This window comes from Aricia agestis, chromosome 7 (assembly GCF_905147365.1).
Source record: "Aricia agestis chromosome 7, ilAriAges1.1, whole genome shotgun sequence".
In the NCBI taxonomy this organism is placed as follows: Eukaryota; Metazoa; Arthropoda; class Insecta; order Lepidoptera; family Lycaenidae; genus Aricia; species Aricia agestis.
The window spans coordinates 13,302,251-13,320,884 of record NC_056412.1 but is presented as its reverse complement, the minus strand read 5'-3'; the positions used below and the strand labels follow the sequence as shown (position 1 = coordinate 13,320,884).

Below are 18,634 nucleotides of genomic sequence, written 5' to 3'. Positions count from 1 at the left end.
ATTTTTCCAAATTCAACATGCATATTATTAACCTTTAATATATTATTATAAAGCTAGCTATAATACAGACTGATGTAAAGAATGTATTTGATTGTTCTTCAAAGTTTTCTATTATCACGGATATTTTATCAGTGACTAATTACTTATCAGTTATCAGCAGTGGCGGATTTACAAATTTGCCGCCTGTAGGCTATTCAATTTTAGCCGCCCCTATAACTGTCCATTGAAATTCAATACGTTAGTTTAGTTAACAATCATATAATATCCCACCGAAAACATTTATTGAAACTTTTTGCTTAGACGACCACACAATGTTTCTCATGGTTTCACCTTGTGCGGTAGCGAAACGGCGAAGACTTACATATTAACTGGTATAAGTAGAATTTGTTTAAGTTAGGGTCAGTAGAGTTAGGCTGTGTAGATTCAGAAGTTGACTCTACATGAGATCTCATATCTTTTTCACAGGATATACCGTAAACCTAATATGTGGTCCTCTCGGCAATATGTACAAGAAATGTTTTTGGTGGGATTTTTTATTTCTGTAAGGGAGATCGCAGTTGACAGACTTTTTGTGCGATCTCCCTAAGATAAAAAAAATGGGGCTAAATTTGCCGCCCCTCTAAATCTGCCGCCCTAGGCTCCAGCCTACTTAGCCTATTGGTAAATCCACTACTACTTATCTATTCACATATATGGCGCACTACGAGTATTATGGTTATTTTATTGATGCTTGCACTACATTTTGTTGACTAAAAGTTATTTTTTCCAAATGTTTTGATTTAAAATTGTACAACACTCTGTATTTTAGAGATTTTCAATTTTATTTATTATTTTTTCAATTTTATTTATTATATTTCTATTTAATATATTCTCTATAATCTTAAATAACTTCTGAAGTGTTAACGCACAGTAAACTCTGTTTAAGCTTAAACACAAAAGTAATATTTAGATTATTAGCAACAACAAAATTTGGCAGTTTTTAATTTTTTACCGCAGTAATCATAAAGACAACAATATGGTAACTTTATATATTCCTTTCGTACTTTTTATTATTATTATAAGTCTCTTTCTTAAATAACTCTTTTATAAATAAACATATTTTACTAATCATCGTTATCGTTATGTTATCGATTTAATAATATTTACAATAAACATGATAATATTTTTGGCACGTGCATTTCAGCAATCCTAATCGAAGACATAGAACGTCCAATAGACGGCGTTGAAAACGGCGAAGCAGATCGGGAAGATGACTCGGGAGTAAGTGTCGATGACGTTGACATCTCTTATCTTGGGCATAGAGGCTTTAATGACGGTCGCCCCTCGACGCAGGGCGTGAATGACCTTGGGCTTTCCCACTGAACTGGCTGGAAAGGAAAAGACAATTATGCTGTGATCAATTTATTCGAACGAAGTTCCTTATCGCGCGTTGCGTAATTTTGCTAGGCGGAAAAAGTTGTAACGACATAATTATGACACAAAAGTGTCGGTTACAACTAATAATTAATGATTGAGTCAGAACCCATTTTCATAATGTGGCTGGTTGTTCTCTGAAAAAACTAATTTGGCAATGAATCCGCGTCGTCCTTTTTCACCTGGCATATGAAAGACGGGCGTGAGTGTGAAGAGAGAAGGACGATGTTTGATATTTTGGGTTAGTCGCCCTCGCAATAACGATTTTTGTAGTAAAAAAGAGCGTACTGGTTGCAATATTGCAACGCATATGTCATCCAAAAAAGGCGGTTGAAAACTAATTGAAATTTTAATCATGCCCGTTTATAGGTCCTACGAAAAAGTGGCTGTGACATACGTACGGAGAGACAGATAGACTGAGATGATGGGTCTACAGAGTGTAACAAAATGTAAGTAATAATACTTTATGGTGTGTACGTGTTCTTTGTAGAGAGTTCATCGTGAAAGAAGCAGAGCTAAAAGACCAAATTTTTTTCCACTTTTGTATGGGGAAACTCGTGACCCTGGGGCGCTTGCCCATACTTACAGGAACACGTGCACACCCTAAAGTGTTATTATACTTAGTTTTTTACACCCTGCATAAGGGTTCCGTTTTTTGCGGCTACGGAACCCTACACAGTATGACGTGGGTAACGCTTACTCCTTGATGTGCGGGACTGCGGTCGGGTTCTGTAGCGGATGTTAGTGGGTTCTCGCTGCAGGCGCAGCGAGGGCGCGCCGGCCGTGGTCTGTAGCGGCCGAGTGCGTAGACTTGGCAGCGGGGACACGCGACCGCTGTTCACACACTCCTTGAGGGCTATGATCTCCTCGGGCGAACGGCTGCCTGTAATGGGATATTTTTATTTTTGTTTTTTTTTTTAACATTTGAAGTATAATTATAGTCAAAATAACGAGACTGGGCATAGAATTTCATACTCGATTCGTTGTTTGGTTTTTAAGAGACAGAAAGCCAAATTATCTATCTTCAAAGTTCTCAAGAATAAAAGTGGGAAAAATAATAAATTACATTTCACGACTTAAATTCTTTGTTTTTAAGTAAATCGAAAAAAAAAACATCTGCTTTTCATTAGTCAATAAAGAATTCTATAAATCATAATCCAAATACCAATTAAATTTAATTGATTCATTAGAAATGTCCAAAGAATTATTGAATCAGTCTCTTGATTCATGAAAAAATGGAATTGGACCCTCGTCAAAATGCCGCTTTATATGCTTTCATTTGTCCAGTATTTGGATGAATTAATTGGCTTTACGGTTATTTCAAAGCAATAATGCCAAGATAAACTTTAATTTTGGATTGATCAGTGATTATGTAACAACTAGTACAAGACAAACTAGTAAAGACAAACTAGGTACTTTTACACCATCTGTTAGAAATAGCACTAGAGTTGTATTGTTTACAACTTTAAATGTCTGTAACAGACACTAAGTAACATTAAATGATTACATAACTATTATTTAATGATTATTTTGAGAAAAAAATTGTGGAGTTTATGTCAAACTCTTCATAACATTAAATTTAATGAATAATAATTAAATCTTTTGGTGTACGGTTATTTGTGATACAACATTTTATGGCTAGACAAATATATATTTGAACACGATAGGTCTTAAGGTGTGATCTACTTCGAGGCTCAGAGGCTTTGCAAGTGCCTCAAGTGATCATCAGTATCAGTTTGCCGGTTATTCAAAATACTTAAGCTATTTCTACACTCACCACAGGAGCTCTTAATATCCTTCTCTACGCTCGTACTAGCGGACATCTGGTTTTTTAACTTGGCTCGTTTCCGCGCCCGCGCGCCCCAGTACGTGTAGTTTACGGCGGCGTATTCCAGCAGCGCCGCGAACACGAATATGAAGCACATCACCTACAATAAGTTTGTTAATGTTGATAAGTAACTGAGGCAATGACACGTCCCTAACACAAATAATAATTATTCCATCAATAATGGGGATGCCTTATGATTAAGGTCATCGCAAATTATATCGACTCGACCGATAGGATGGAAATGTGAGCTATAGGGCAGGCTCACACCTCATGGACAGCCAGTTGGTGACTAGTCGTCAACCAGTGGTTCGCAAGTTAGTAACTCCCATATAAGTCATCACACTACATAAAGCTAAAAATTCAATGCCAAACTGTGAGTTGGGTTGGCATCGAGTCGGTGTAATGTGCGATGACATTCATGCTGTATTTCATATTTTGAGAATTGAGAAACAAGGATATTATTATGATCACCAGGTATATGTCGATCGCCTTCACGTAGGAGATGCGCGGGAGGCTGCTGCGGACGCCCGTGCTGATTGTCGTCATCGTCAGCACAGTGGTTATACCTGCATATAAGATGTTAAATAATGGTAAGAAACTAATAAATTTTGAGGAAGTTAACGGATTAAACTGCAATGCAACTAGTACTTAATGTTTATTTTGCTAAGTAAAATATATTACTTAATTATAAAACCTCAAGAAACAATACCTTTTACTTATTTTCAATTTAATACCAAAATCAAGTAAGTAATAAAAATAAGAAGGCTTATTGTTTATATATTTTTTAATTCCGAGTAATAATTATTTCGGCTAATAACTTAGTACCCATTAGAAATTTGAATAATCTTGGATTTTTCTAATTCTTAATTCTCAGGCTACGTCCCATGCATTCTCACGGCAGCTAGTGAAAACTTTAACAAATACTTTCCCCAACAGAATAGAAGTGCAAATAGTGGTTTGTAAAATATATTAATGCTATGCCGCGTCAAATTTAATAATATTAATACTACCCTGCGATCTATCACAGACCACCTGGCCAAGTAATTTTCATGATATTTAGAGGTTATTACCTAAAGCGACTCTCGCAGACGTGGCTTCATGGTTGATCCAGAAGGACACCCAGGACAGCATCACGATCAGTATACTCGGCAGGTAGGTCTGGAACACGAAGTAGCCGATGTTGCGACGAAGCTTGAAGCTCAGAGACAACCGCTGGTAGACCCCTGTTGCTAATTTCTCCTGTAACATAACATTACAATATAATTAATATACTTAAGATGAATAAATAGTAATTACTTGGTACAAACTATTTAACACATATATAAATAAGTCTATGATTTAACACATAAGAAAAGAACAGAATATAGGCGAAAAGCCCACATACGGCTTAAGTTAGAAGCTTTTTAAAATTATTATCTTTAACAAAAAATTAAAACCGACTTCCAAGGTAAAAACAATAATAATATGAACTAAAAAGTATTAGATAACTCTTACTTTAAAATAGTGCCTTTTTCAAAATTCGTCTAAATCTCAACTATTTCTGTACATACTACAGTCTTCATTATTTGAAGTCGGTACCAGCTAATTTTATCGTGAGTTCAGTCGATGTCAGAATATCTGAAGCTTTTGGGACTGGTACCGACTTCAAAGTAATGAAGACTTTAATATGTACAGAAATAGTTAAGATTTAGACGAATTCTGAAAAAGGCACTATTATAGAGTAAGAGTTATATTTTAATACTTTTTAGTTCAATTATTATTGTTTTTACCTTGGAAGTCGGTTTTAATTTTTTGTTAAAAATAATAATTTCACTCTTTTTAGTTATCCACAAGATAAGGCTTTATGCGTAAATAACCACTACGAATGTTTACTTTTCACATTATGTTACTGTAAGCGAAATTGTGGTAAATGCTTGCAGTTATCTAAGCGATGCTGCAATTTAAAAACTTTTATCTTTAAAGGTTCAGGAGTTCTGTTCAGTGCCTTTGGACCAAGAGACACCTTCGTATGAACTTTCTCTTATTCGTAACATATGCTTAAGTTACTAGAAACAGCATTTTAACCACTACGAGTCTTTTGATAAATTTCAAGGATTTCCCTCGATTGCTCATAGATCCCATCATCAGCTCACCACTTTCGTAATTATTATGCAAAATCAAGATTATATCCTATACAACAACACAAGAATTTTGAAAATCGGTCCTCAAACAGCGAAATAATCATCAAAAACATCTGCTTCGATGCAAAATATCACGAAAAGCATCAATAATTGGGTTATAATGTGATGACCCATGGCATAATTATGATTTTGATGATGATGATCAAATAAATTGATGTGTTGGCTTATGCTTTCAGTCGTTTAAACAACGCCGAAATCCCCGAACCTGTATCTATAAGGATTCAAAAGTTCTGTTGGGTACCTTCGGATCCAGGGTATAACCTGGTACGAAATCTTACTTTTTGGTAGCATTTACCTCGAATGCTTCAGAAAAAATTAAAATCACTATATGTTTCCATACAAATTTCAAGGAGTCCCCTCGATTCCTCCAGAATCCCATCATCAGATCACCACTTTTGTGAACATGGTACCAAATTCGAGTTAAACCCTATACAACACAAAAATAATTTTGAAAATCGGATCACAAATGGCTGAGTTATCGTTGAACATACAAAAAAAGATACATACAGCCGAACGCATAACCTCCTCCTTTTTGGAAGTCGGTAAAACAGTAGTGCTTACAGCGGAGGGTGCGCGTGAAAATGTTGGTAATATGCTGAAAATTTTAATATTGTCTACAATGTTAAAGTTGTGAACCACCAGTAGTAATGACGTTCAGAAAATATTTGATTCAAAATAAAGAAATAAAACAAAAAAAATAGTTTGTTTGCATACAAATACAGTGCCCTATTGCGTGAATAAAACATGGCCTACTGGTGGAAAAGCAACAACCTGTATTTCGACGATAAATTGCGAAGTTAATTGAATACTTACGTGAAATAGTTCGCTAAGTACCAACTTAGTAGTTTGACTTTCACGAGTTTGGAATACTTAGAGTACTTACGAATATTAAATTATATACCTACCATACTAGCAGAGTAGACAGACTAGTTTGTAAACGTTATTTAGTTAATGCATCAAATAAAGAAAGTATTCCTATTATAAGAAAATGTGTATGCTACGCACCTCGTAGCATTGCGTAGCGTGCTACGAATTACCTACGTAGCGGAGTGCTACAAGATGCATAGGTACGCAGCGAGATATTTCAGAGGGCCCAGACACAATAGACATAACTAGACAAGTGTCAAGCGATTATCGCTTCGCTAGCGAATATGTCAAATCGAATACATTTTGTTGGTGACTTACGATAATAAATAAAATAAAAAATAAAGTATATTTTTATTCAAAATAGGTACCATAAATACTCTTTTTGAACGTCGTAGGTATAATCGTTTGCCACTTGTCTAGTAGGGCCGAATATTATACTGCGGGGCTAAAATGGTCGCTTTGGAGAATCATATTATGAATCATAATATGATTCATTTTTTTTAATCGCAAAATGATCACTCTGCTTGCAATTCATGTCTATTTCGTATTCATGTAATTCGTATTTCGTATTAATTTGACATTCATCAGTTTGACAATTAATTTGCTGAATTGATTGAGAGGAATTGCTAAATGTGACTATTTTAGCCCCGCTGTAATCGGCGCAATATGGCGGTAGCGGTCATTGACTCCGTCTAAAACTTGTAATTTTCTATATAAACCGCGATTAACAATGAAGTGTCAGACGTTCCTAGTCCATTATCAATCGCGGTTTATGAAAGAAGTAAATGTCAAGTTTTTGACAGGGAGTCAATGACCGCTACCGCCATGTTTCACCGAGTACGGTATAGCTGATCCAGTAAACGTTATTTTGCTATTGCCAAGTGAAATTGTACGATTTTTTGTCAACGCCAGCATGAAAAATAAAAACAAAATTCTGGCCCAAAAACAAAAGTTCACTGGGGACTATCCTTAATATTTAAAAGTTAAAAAAAAAAAGATTATTCTGGCCATTTTGAAAAATGAACGTATTGTCAATGCAAACCTTTAGAGCCCCCGCGGACTACAGACTTAATTGGCCGATAGTTTAGTTTGGCTCTTGATCAGAATGAAGCTGTATGGAAGTACCCATATTACAACGATACCGAGTGTGCCGATGATAATGGGCCTTTTGCCGATTGCCTTCAAACTTAACCATCGGTAAACTGTCGGCCGATGCTAAGTCAGTTCGACGTTCTTTACGCTCGCACCCGACGCCGATTGTTTGGTCGGCCGACTCGGCAGAAATCCAAATCTTGTATCCATTCAGTTATCTATCGTTGTGAATGGAACCTTGCGAGAAGAATCGGCCCAATGTGGGTTGGTGTGCGTGCCCACCACCAAACCGACTGTTTAGTTGGCGTAGTGTGCGCGCTGCCAGTCCAACCTGATCAAACTATCGGCCGATTGAAAGTCTGCGGGGGCTCTGAGTTATTCAGCTTCTGACCTTTCTGTCGTTAGTAATGTGGCCCATGATGGTGAACTGGGGTAGCTCGGCGTCCTCCACCCCCCGCACCGGAGTCTCCTTCCAGTACATCACCACGTCCGACACCGTGTAGCCATCTGCATGATTATGTCATTGTTAGCATACTGAATTATATTATGTTATGTGCAAGTAGTAATTAATTGTCAATCGTTGGCAAGGCAGAAACGAGCAAGATGTTTTAAAATTTAAGCATGAGCAAAATTATTACATAAGTATCAAAACAAACAAACAAATTATCAAAAAGTCAAAATAATTGTTTTAATAAATGAAATATTTACCCATGCTAGTATTTTTATATTACGGATTTTATTTACACCTGTGTGCGATCAAATAAAGTGATTCATGGGCAGATGGCGGACCTGTTATTTGGTCAAATTAACCGTGTGACGCCTGGGCTTCACAATATCCGACCAAATTACGTAGTCACGCTACATATGAATTCATTTCTCTGATAATAATTGATAAAACTTGGCGATAAAAGTGAAGAGTTTTGCGAGAAAAAACAGTGCTCAATAAACGCAAGCACTAGGATCGAGTATAGAGTCACACAGCTTTCAATCTCGACGGTGCAGTTCTGGCTGTCGAGCGGGTAGTAGTGGAGGTCCATCATGCAGGCCAGCGTCGCCGTGAACCGCATCCCGTATGTGATGCGTCCGTCACCGCCCAGACGCACCAGCTTGTTCCGCTCCGTCACGTCGTGGAGGAAGCTGGAACAATACGTCACAACTTCAGCGTGAGAAAACGTGATAAACTGGATGAGATTTATTTATATTTGCCCAACCACACCGGCTTGTTCTGTTTTGTCACGTCGCAAGAAGCTGGAACTTCTGCGTGATGGTGGGTGACGAATAGTATGATCCCATCCTTTATATCACACCCGTTCCCACCTAGCTGCACCATCTTGTTCTGTTTGGTTACATTGTTTAGGAAACTGCAATTATATGTCGCATTCTTATTGTTTGACAAACGTTATGTGCTTCATGTGTCACGTGATTGTCCTACACACCAGCCTCTTTCATCATCACATTCAGGAAAGTGAAATATTTGTCATGTTGTCTCATGTTAGTTAAAATTTTCGAGACCAACGGGTAAATCCCATCAAATCAACACTTATCGCGTAAACAAATAAGCAATTTTTAATAACAAAAAAAACGTACCTATTCTTATCATTAGCGAAGAACGTGTCCGGAACCCAAATTTTATCGGCGAAGTCTCCAGAGAGGGTAAGCACCTCATCCCGGAATCCAAAGGCTAGCCTCTCATCCTTCCAATACTGATTCAGGTATAGAGTTATTGTGTAGTCCTGCAAGGGATGATTCAATAACACTCAAACGTGTCCTTTACGTAACACTTTTACCTGACAATGTATTCAAAGAGAGTCCTTTTATGCTATTTTATTGTATTTATTAGACGTTATAATGTTATATCCGTACAGTTATATTGTATTTGCATTTGAAATCTGCGTTTTAACTTTTAAATAGATAATTTGAAGGTGCGTTAACTTTGTAATATTTATTTTGCTTCGAAAGGTTATAATGCTTTTTGAAAAATAAAAAATCAGATAAAATAACTCTGTATTCAATTGACTAGGTGAGGTATTTGTCTACACCACAAAATACTTTGTCGACTAAATGCATCTGCTACGAGAATTCCTGAAGGAGCTCACTCATGAACGGAAAGTTATGCTGAAGGCAGGCAACATATTCAAAGGACTGTGTTCTAAAGTCTTGACATACATCGAATTCTATTGTAGCAGTTGCTTATAGTTACAGCAATTTAAATCATGATTTTTTTTAAAACTAAACTAGCTGAGTCCCGCGGTTTATTAAGGAAAATAAATTGTGATACAAAGTAACAAACTTTCGCATATGTACTAATTATTTATATTTTTTTTATTTTATATTTTTTTATAATTTTTAACATGATATTTATTATTATTTGCTGCATTAATTAATTTTCTTTTTTAAGAATGGGATTTGGTACATGCACTTTCAAACTCAAACTCAAACTTTTTCGTTCGTTCGTTCTCTGAACGTCTACACGATGCCTACCACCGGTTCGGGAACTAACCCGGCGAGAAGAACCGGCGTAAGAAACTCGCACGGGGCCCACTTTTTTACCAAAAAAAGTGAGAAAAAATTTATCTTTTAAAATAAGGTTTACAATGTTCAATTATACCATAATTTTATGCTATAGCTTAGATATTACATTTATTTAAGCTATGTTGACGATCATGATTACCGATATCAAACGAAGCTTAAACTTCATAGTTAACTTTCCATCAATGATGATGATGATCAGTAACTAAAATTGTGAAGGTATTGACTATTGAGTGATCGATCAGCTGAGTCAGCGGTCAGATATTATGTGTCAAGTGCCGGCCTTGCTCTATTAAAAGCTTAAAGATTTCAGCATCCCTGTTTGCCTCAAAAGCGGTCTTCAGATGCTGTGAAGTGTTGATGATACTCAACTTATTTGAGAATATCAGACTTGAGAAATGTTTGCTTTTTTATTCGCACCGAAATAATGTTTGAGGGATTTTGTACACACGGGTACCTACTACTTAATGTTATTAAATAAATAAATATATGTTTACTCTGCCACCATTAAATGTTACACATAATATTATGACATAATATAATATACATGATTATTACTTATTAGATGTTATTACTGAACAATTAGATAATGTTATGCACTAAGAGCGAACATACGTGTAGCACTCGGGGAAAGCTATGGCATAGATTTTTTTTATCAACGCACGCAATTACAATTCACATACGTCTAGTCGCACCCACACAAACACCGTGCCAAAGTCTGTCAACGCGTGTACGCTTACACGCTGACATAAATTAATGATTACTTTAATTTAATAAAGCGGGTGACAAAAAATGTGAATGTCAAAATCTACAATTGAATAAAATTAACTAATAATTAAAGTCTTTAACTGCCGCACTCAGAGTGGAACATGAATTACTGAAATGTAATTAATTCAAGATTTTGACATAAGCCCCATACATTATCTGTCAAACTCTTCATTAAATTGAAGGTTAATCGTAATTAAATGTCTCTGAGTACGGCGGTAAGTGTGTAAGATACATTGTTCGTATTTAACTTACCATATTAACTTCTGAGATGGCATCAAAGCTAGCGATCGTGAGGTCCATGCCCACAAACAAAGGCTCACCTGTAACAAATTCCACGTTGAGATTCACTCAAGTCTCAATATAAAGCGGATATCGCAATATCTCTCAATTTCTGTGCCGGCTCAGCAGAATCCATATAAGCTTGTAAGCAGTTTCTCTACGTCAAAACGTTATATTACTTTGAGGACGAATGTTCGTATTATATTAAGTTTGCTTAGAAATGATATGAACATCAAGTTAGGTTTGCATTTATTTCTGAGCCACCAGCAGTGTATTAATCCTTCGATCGTGGATTCTTGGAAATCTATTGTTACTCTATTGTGTCTCGCTCACCGGTGAGCTTATGGGGCTTGATGGGCTAATTTAAAGATTTTATCTAATATATCTAATTATTCATAGATATATTTAAATAACCATTAAGTACTAAAGCTATACGTAGTCAGAGGGTTTGAAGCTAGTTTGGAATCCAGTCTACCAGACTGATGTTCTGATTGCTTTCCAATTACTTTAATTGGGCTGGTAACAGTCATGGGTACTCAAAAACTTTCTGTAGAGATGAGTCACTTAGATTTTTTCCAGTTGCCAATTAACTAACAAAGAGCGTAGTCTTTGCTTGGTCTTTGCCTAAAAACTTACCGATTTGAAACACAAAAATATACCTTAATATGGAAAATTATAATGTCTAGTAATAAAGGGCCTATAATGACTTAGATGCTTAAGAAATAACTAGGTATGTGTCTCATCAGGATTTTATGTTTGAAATGTTAATTTTAGCTTAAATTTATTTCTTACGAGTGAAAACTTGTTATTGGCATATCGTCGCTGCGCGTGCGATACCGCGTATGAGCAGTTGGTAAATACCGCGTATCTGCTTTTTGATGATTTTACAGGAGGAAGAAAAAACTGAATATCTCAGCTATTTCGACTCCTATTACCGACTGAACTTAACAGCTAGTTCTTTGTACTTTCCTTTAGTAGTTAGTAACGTAAATTTATTCGCAATTGGCTTAGGTTTTGTGTAAAGTCAAGTCAAAAACACTTACGCGTTTTTGTATTAAGTAGTTACAAAATAAGTAGGCTTTATATTAAAGATACGCGGTTTTGAAATCAAACAATTTAGTAAAAGGTTGCATTTTTTTATTAGAAAAATCAAATATTTTTTATTTTGTTCCACTGTAGCTTAGCAAAAATATGACGTGTTAATTACCAAAATCATTTAACAATATTATCTCTTCTTATTTTTAATTGATATCCCAATTTTTCATACATTTTTAACTTTATCTGACAGATATCATAATAATCATTTAAAATAAAAATAAAAATATAGATATATTACATAAGCACACACTGAAGCCCTGCTCTTCCATGGACCTGAAGAAAAGCACCCCCACCCGGAGCACTTGTTATCAGAGGGTCGAAGGTCAAAATGAGTCCGACGCTTAAATATAGGTACCACAGCAGCTATACTCTCCAGAGTATAGCCGCCAGAATCCAGTCTGTCGGAGCTTAGCTCTGTACGGTGGTTCAATATAGGCAGATTTCGTTACTAATTTCGTAGTAATAAGGCGGGCATTAGCCGGACGGCAACTACTCTTCGCAATGTAACAGTGAGGGTTACCAGGAGGTGCCGTACGGTCTCCTAGGCGGCAGCTACAGCCCTAGCGGTAGATCCATCGTGACAGCTGGTTGCGAAGGTCTTCGCCAAGTTGCTCATCTTCGTTCCAGAGAGGATGTCATGGCCTGCAGTGGGAGTTCCGGAAGGTTTAAAGGCAAGGAAAGCAGCCACGAGGCATACGATCGTTAGGCCATAGAGTAACAAAGATAATGAGCTATTCTCTGTTCCGCATCGGGAGTGGGGAAGCATCATTATGCGAACCTCCAAATTTCAATGCAACTGGGGCTCCGGGTGAGGCTGGAAACCTACCCGGCTTAGCTGGTCCCGACGCCGAAGGGAACTCTACAATTTACCGAAGCGTTTCCTTACTTTTGTGGTAGTCTGCTCCCTTTTGGAGAAGACCTACCGGTCGTGAAAGGAGCCCTGTGTTTGACAAACCCAGAACATATCCTCCTATACCTCCGTATATGGCTAAAGGAAAATCGGTGAGGCTGGATTCTGGAACCTACCCGGCTTAGCTAGTCTCGACGCCGAAGGGAACGCTTCAATTTGCTGAAGCGTTCTCTTTCTTTGATGGTAGTGTGCTCCCGTTTGGAGAAGACCGTCTGGTCATGGAGGGAGCCCTGTGTTTGACAAATCCAGAACATCCCTCCGTATACGGCTGAAGGCAAATCGCAGGTGGTTTTAGTGGGTAGGGTTAGCACGACTAGTCGCCCATATCTCCGGGGTGCTTTAGCTTAACTGAGCTACTTTCCCAACCTGGTGATCATATTTAGTCGTGGCGATTGGTTGCCGCCTGTATTTTTAAGGTGAAGATATAATGATCACGTCATGTAACCTGCCTTGATCTTCAAAGCAATAGAAATGGTGGTAAATTAATTGAAACATTCTAGCATGAATACAATACAAATGAACAATATTAAAAAATAATTAAAATATACTTCTGGGTGGTTTATCTCAGAAAAATAGTTATTTCTGGGAGCACTTTACTATTTTAGATACATTTTTCTTGCCGCTGTAGTAAATACGCGGAATTGCTTCTAACCTCCGGCCGCCTACTGTTCCGCGGTATTGTTTCGATGGCAAAATGTACGTTTCTAATTGGATAATTTAAATTCTGTGAAGCCAATATGCGTTTCTAATCGGCTGGCACAATATCTCAATTTTGCGCATTTTGCTGTTACGCGGTATTTACCAGCTGCTCATACGCGGTATCGCACGCGCAACGACGATATTGTTATTTAATCTGTATTGTTATCATTATAATTATATGCTGTAAATTTTCCCAATAAAAATTAAATAAAATAAATATCCTACGCACAACTGAAACGGCTATTAGGTACATATAAATTATAGAGTGTACATTGTACTATCAGAGAAGTTGATTCCTAGGCAGATGGGGGACCTACGTAGTTTGGTCGCGTTACACACGGCGTTTACACACGGCGCGGCAGCGGCACCGCCACCGCGGCGGTGCAGTGTGTAAGGGCTCAAAATACAAGGATGAGTAAATTATGGAGCGGCACCGCCACGGTGGCGGTGCCGGTGCCGCTGCGGAGCGTGTGTAAACACCCTTACGTCAAATCTAGCGACAGTCGACAGATCACAATTAACATTGAATTGACATGATCCGACCAAATGACGTTGGTATGTCAACTGCCTAGAAATCAATTGCCTCGATGGTACATTATGTACTATTAATAACATGTAATAACTGTTGCCAGATCACGATAAGATAGTGATCTTATCGTGATCTGGCAGATCCATCTGATAACTGGTCTAACATCTAAACCTAGACCTAAAAATCGACCAATGCCCCTTCCTCTTCCCAATGGTCTTAAAGTTTTGCCCGGCCTATAGGTACTTACCACCGAAGTTGGGCCTCAATCGTATGTCATATCCGTCTAGTATCCTTGTAATGGTGTGTGTGACGTTCTCCAGCCTGTCCACTGCCATTGCACGATCGAGCCTGAAAAAAATACTATTATATTAGAAAGTTTGAAAAAAAGTACATTAAATTAAATTTTAAAATCTGGCAGGAAAAAGTAGATGCTTAACTAAATATTTAAACGTAATAATAATAAATATTATCAAATGGTAGTTTTTTCACCTCGTATTTTCACAGAATACTTTGCTTTTGTGCAATTTAAATATTACCATTTTTATTTTATCTAGGTTTTTAAACTTTTTTGTGATTTAAGGAATACGTTCGGCGTGTACTCTTTTATGCCAAGTCGTGAGCTTGAAAAATGACCACATTTCCGAGCTTGAAAAAAATGGCCATTACATTAGCGAGCTTGGAAAAATAGCCAACACAATCTGCTTTTTTTCGTACGTGAAAAAGGTATAAAATATGGACGATGTGTCAGTTGCGTCCACGTCCGAAGGTATTCCCCGTGGGCCGTAATAGATGAACTGTTATGTTTTATATCACACCGTCCACGAACGTGATCGAAAAACATTGCCTCCGTTGGAATGAAAACGTAACCACTAAACGTTAGTAAAACTTTTCTATAATATCATTAAATTATATATTATAGAATTCAAGTCCGAATTTTCATCTAGATCAAAACATTTTTTGATCGAGATAAAAAAGCGGACTTGAATTATTACAATATAAAGTCGTTTAATACCTCGATCGTGGGAATCGCAGACACAATAGATTTTAAATTTTGCGACAGCCGGGGATTGATGGATTAAAGCGTTTGGACTGTTTTGATATTTGCAAAGATTGAGTGATTAATATTTGCATATTATTCACTGCAAACTTACAAACATTTATCAAAAAAAACTAATATTGATTGGATATTTTGAACAGGGCTATAATAATATCTGTGCATTAAACAAAATCACAAATTGTTAAATGCACATAATATAATATCCACCTAACGCTAGCAGAGTATAGAATAAATCACCTACTGTTACAACTTAGCTGATAAATACAGCTAATACATATTTTCATATGGGTATAACCTTCGGATTGCGCTTCAAGGTGACATAATTTGAATTCCTATGAATGGTTACTCGTACAATTTCCTTTGGGCTTAAGCAGGATTGGCATTTAGCACAAGAATCCCCAAAATCCGTGCAAAATTAACTTACGACCCCATCTTACAGACGTTAGACACCCGGACTTACAACAGGTATTATATTATAGCTATTAAGTATACTCAAAGGTAATATTTGCTTCAAGAATTTTATTATCTAAAAAAAGAAAAAATTACATGCCATTTCATTTTTTTTTAGATTTCAGAGCGGAGGAAGGTGCGGATAGTATTACATTATATGAAATATATTTCTTATCAAAAAATATGAATGATTAAAGTACAAAATAAACTTCTTGAAGTACTTACTTGAAATGGGAAACAAAAAGTACCTACTTATAGAAAAGTTTTTAAAATTTGACGAAAATTTTTATATATTTATATATAAAATCTTTATATAATATAATATATATTTATATTTTATAATAAATTAGAAGTGAGTGTTATGATTATTTACCGGAGTTTTTAAAGTTTCTGTGAAGAAATTTTACGTTCCCGACGGACGACGATCGCAGTATTTCAGACTGCTTTGTTACGTAAAGTACCTATACATAATTTTTTTTAAAACTAACAAGTAATATAACCTAAAACACAAAGATAAACAGGAAAAGTGCTATTTGTATCTACTGTTGCATCTACTAAACTCTTGGTCAATGAATTATTAATAAATCTACTATTTGTTTTGTTAATTAATTTTGTTATTATGTTTCGTTTAGTATAATTTTGTATCCAAAAAAGGAAATCGTATGTTTTGTGCGATACAGTGCCCAGATAAACTGATCCGGTTTATGGCGCACTATTTTATGTTGAAAAAAAAACTGTATTTTTAATAATAAATAAATAATTTAAAAAAATACGTACGTAAGTATAAACTATCAAAAAGATAAGTTACCTCTACATATGATCATGTTTAAGTTATTTTAATTTTTTTTTTTCGTTACATAACGTCAACTGTAGAGGCGCGTAGCACTTTCGTAGCGATCTCGTAGCACCGTAGCTTATAATTAATGTAAGCGTAAATTAAAAAAAAACTAATTACTCTCATTTTGGTTAACTTTGAATTACGGTTTAACTTTGAACAATACATTAAGTATACAATAATGTATTGTTCAAAGTTAAACTGCAATTCAAAGTTACCCAAAATGACTGTACTTAACTAAGTTGAGTAGAGACTTAAGAAATACACTTCCAATTAAAATATGAAAAGTTCTAGCAATATTAATAATTGCTGTTGACTGTTATATAAACTTTATTTCTTTTTATAATCTCTATGACCGTGTTGACCGTGTGACCTAGAAAAGTTACCGTAAACATCGTCAAATAATTTTTGGTTGGTAACAAAGTTACTATGTATATAATATATACATTCCTATATAGTATATATCCTAAAAACTTACCGTGCAGGTGTCATAAGTAATAGGAAGATGAGCATAAAAGTCGCGCGGCGCGCTTGGAGTGAGCGCGCGCTCATCGCGGCGCGCATCGCCGCATCGCGTCACCGCACACGAAACTCGCGACACATCGTATCGAGTTTTATCGAGTCGTATCGAGTTTAACCGAGTCGCTGAGATCTCGAGGTGAGCGGCCGCGGCGGCGGCGGCGCGCGGAGTGCCGTCGCGCGTGCGCCGCGTCGACACAATCATAACTTCTTTCCAACTTTTAACTCGTCCGCTGAAAATCAGGCCCGCCCATTCTGACTTCCTGATATGTTTTATCAATTGTAGAGGCATCCTAAATCTAACGATCACAGGAGGCCTACAGTATTGCCTAAAGTATTCCGCAGTGATTTTTTTTTTCTCAAAGGAAATAATGATGTAAAAAAATGTATGTCTATCTTTTCACGCTTTAAAATATGCTTTCGCTTTACCCCTGAACCAAATCTATAGCAATTTGATATAGAAACATCATGGAAATATTTCCAAGTCTTAGAAAAGAACAAAAATAAAAAAAAACATGAAATGAAACACTATAATCACTTTACTACTTATCTATACTTTGGTTTACTCTATAATTATTAGTGTGATCTATTACCGCACTCATCTAGTTTGAGCAGTAAATTCGTTTTGATTTAGCCGTGGAATGTGGGGCGTGCAGTGTACACGGTGTGCGGAAATTGTTGCCGCCCGCCCAACGCGCCGCCCGCCCAACAGATTACACGAGATACACATCACTACGTGCTAGTTAACATTTACACCCGAAACTACTGCTCTCAAATACTTTGGTCGAAAATACTCGAATGATTGCAAATAACTGGAACTGAGTATGTTAAATAAGGCACTGATTTAAAGGGGCAGTTGTAAATTGCAGTTTTGGTAAGTTAAAAATTATAAATAGCATGTTTAATAACTAGTTTAGCAGTTAAAACTAAGCAGTAAAGTAAACAAAAATGAGTGGTAAAAATAATTAAATGGATCATTCAAAACATTATTGAACAGTAAAATAATTAAATGAGCGGTATAAAATTAATGAATGAGTGGTTACGTGTGGGAAATAACAAATCGGAATTCGTCAGTAAGAAATCTCATTCTAAGCAGTGCTTTAAACATTGAGGTGGTAAAATATAATAAAATCGACCAAGTGCAAGTCAAACTCGGCCATGAAGGGTTCCGTACCGTTATAAAGTAAGCAAGTAAGACGGTCTGAAGGTACAAAGTAGCGTAACCTCACAAAAATAACCTATAATGTTCATCTATACATCTATATACATATAAATACAATTGGAGTGTCTGTTTGTAATATTAAAATAACCGTTTTTTACTACATTCATATGAATATTTAGACGGTACTAACTAAATATAAATGTAAATAACAATTTTTAAAAATTTTGTCTGTCTGTATGTCTGTCTGTTTGTTCCGGCTAATCTCCGAAATGGCTGGACCGATTTTGACGGGACTTTCATTGGCAGATAGCTGATGTAATGAGGAGTAACTTGGGCTACTTTTTAACCGACTTCCAAAAAGGAGGAGGACATATTTTTACTTTTTTATTTTTTACCTATGTATTTTACATTTTGTTGAC

General features: G+C 36.3%; 1 protein-coding gene across 1 annotated transcript; it reads right to left on the bottom strand.

The window, feature by feature from the left end:
* Positions 1–1,132: 1,132 nt before the first annotated feature.
* On the bottom strand, positions 1,133–17,208 carry LOC121729163 (gamma-aminobutyric acid receptor subunit beta-like). The gene is made up of 11 exons (XM_042117587.1): positions 17,013–17,208; positions 14,440–14,540; positions 10,930–10,997; positions 8,968–9,113; positions 8,360–8,517; positions 7,772–7,887; positions 4,312–4,480; positions 3,713–3,807; positions 3,191–3,341; positions 2,114–2,296; positions 1,133–1,367 (listed from the first exon to the last, which is right to left on the bottom strand). Exons 1-11 carry the CDS (start codon positions 17,096–17,098, stop codon positions 1,189–1,191), a joined length of 1,452 nt encoding a protein of 483 aa, XP_041973521.1. The 5' UTR covers positions 17,099–17,208; the 3' UTR covers positions 1,133–1,188.
* Between the last annotated feature and the right edge of the window lie 1,426 nt (positions 17,209–18,634).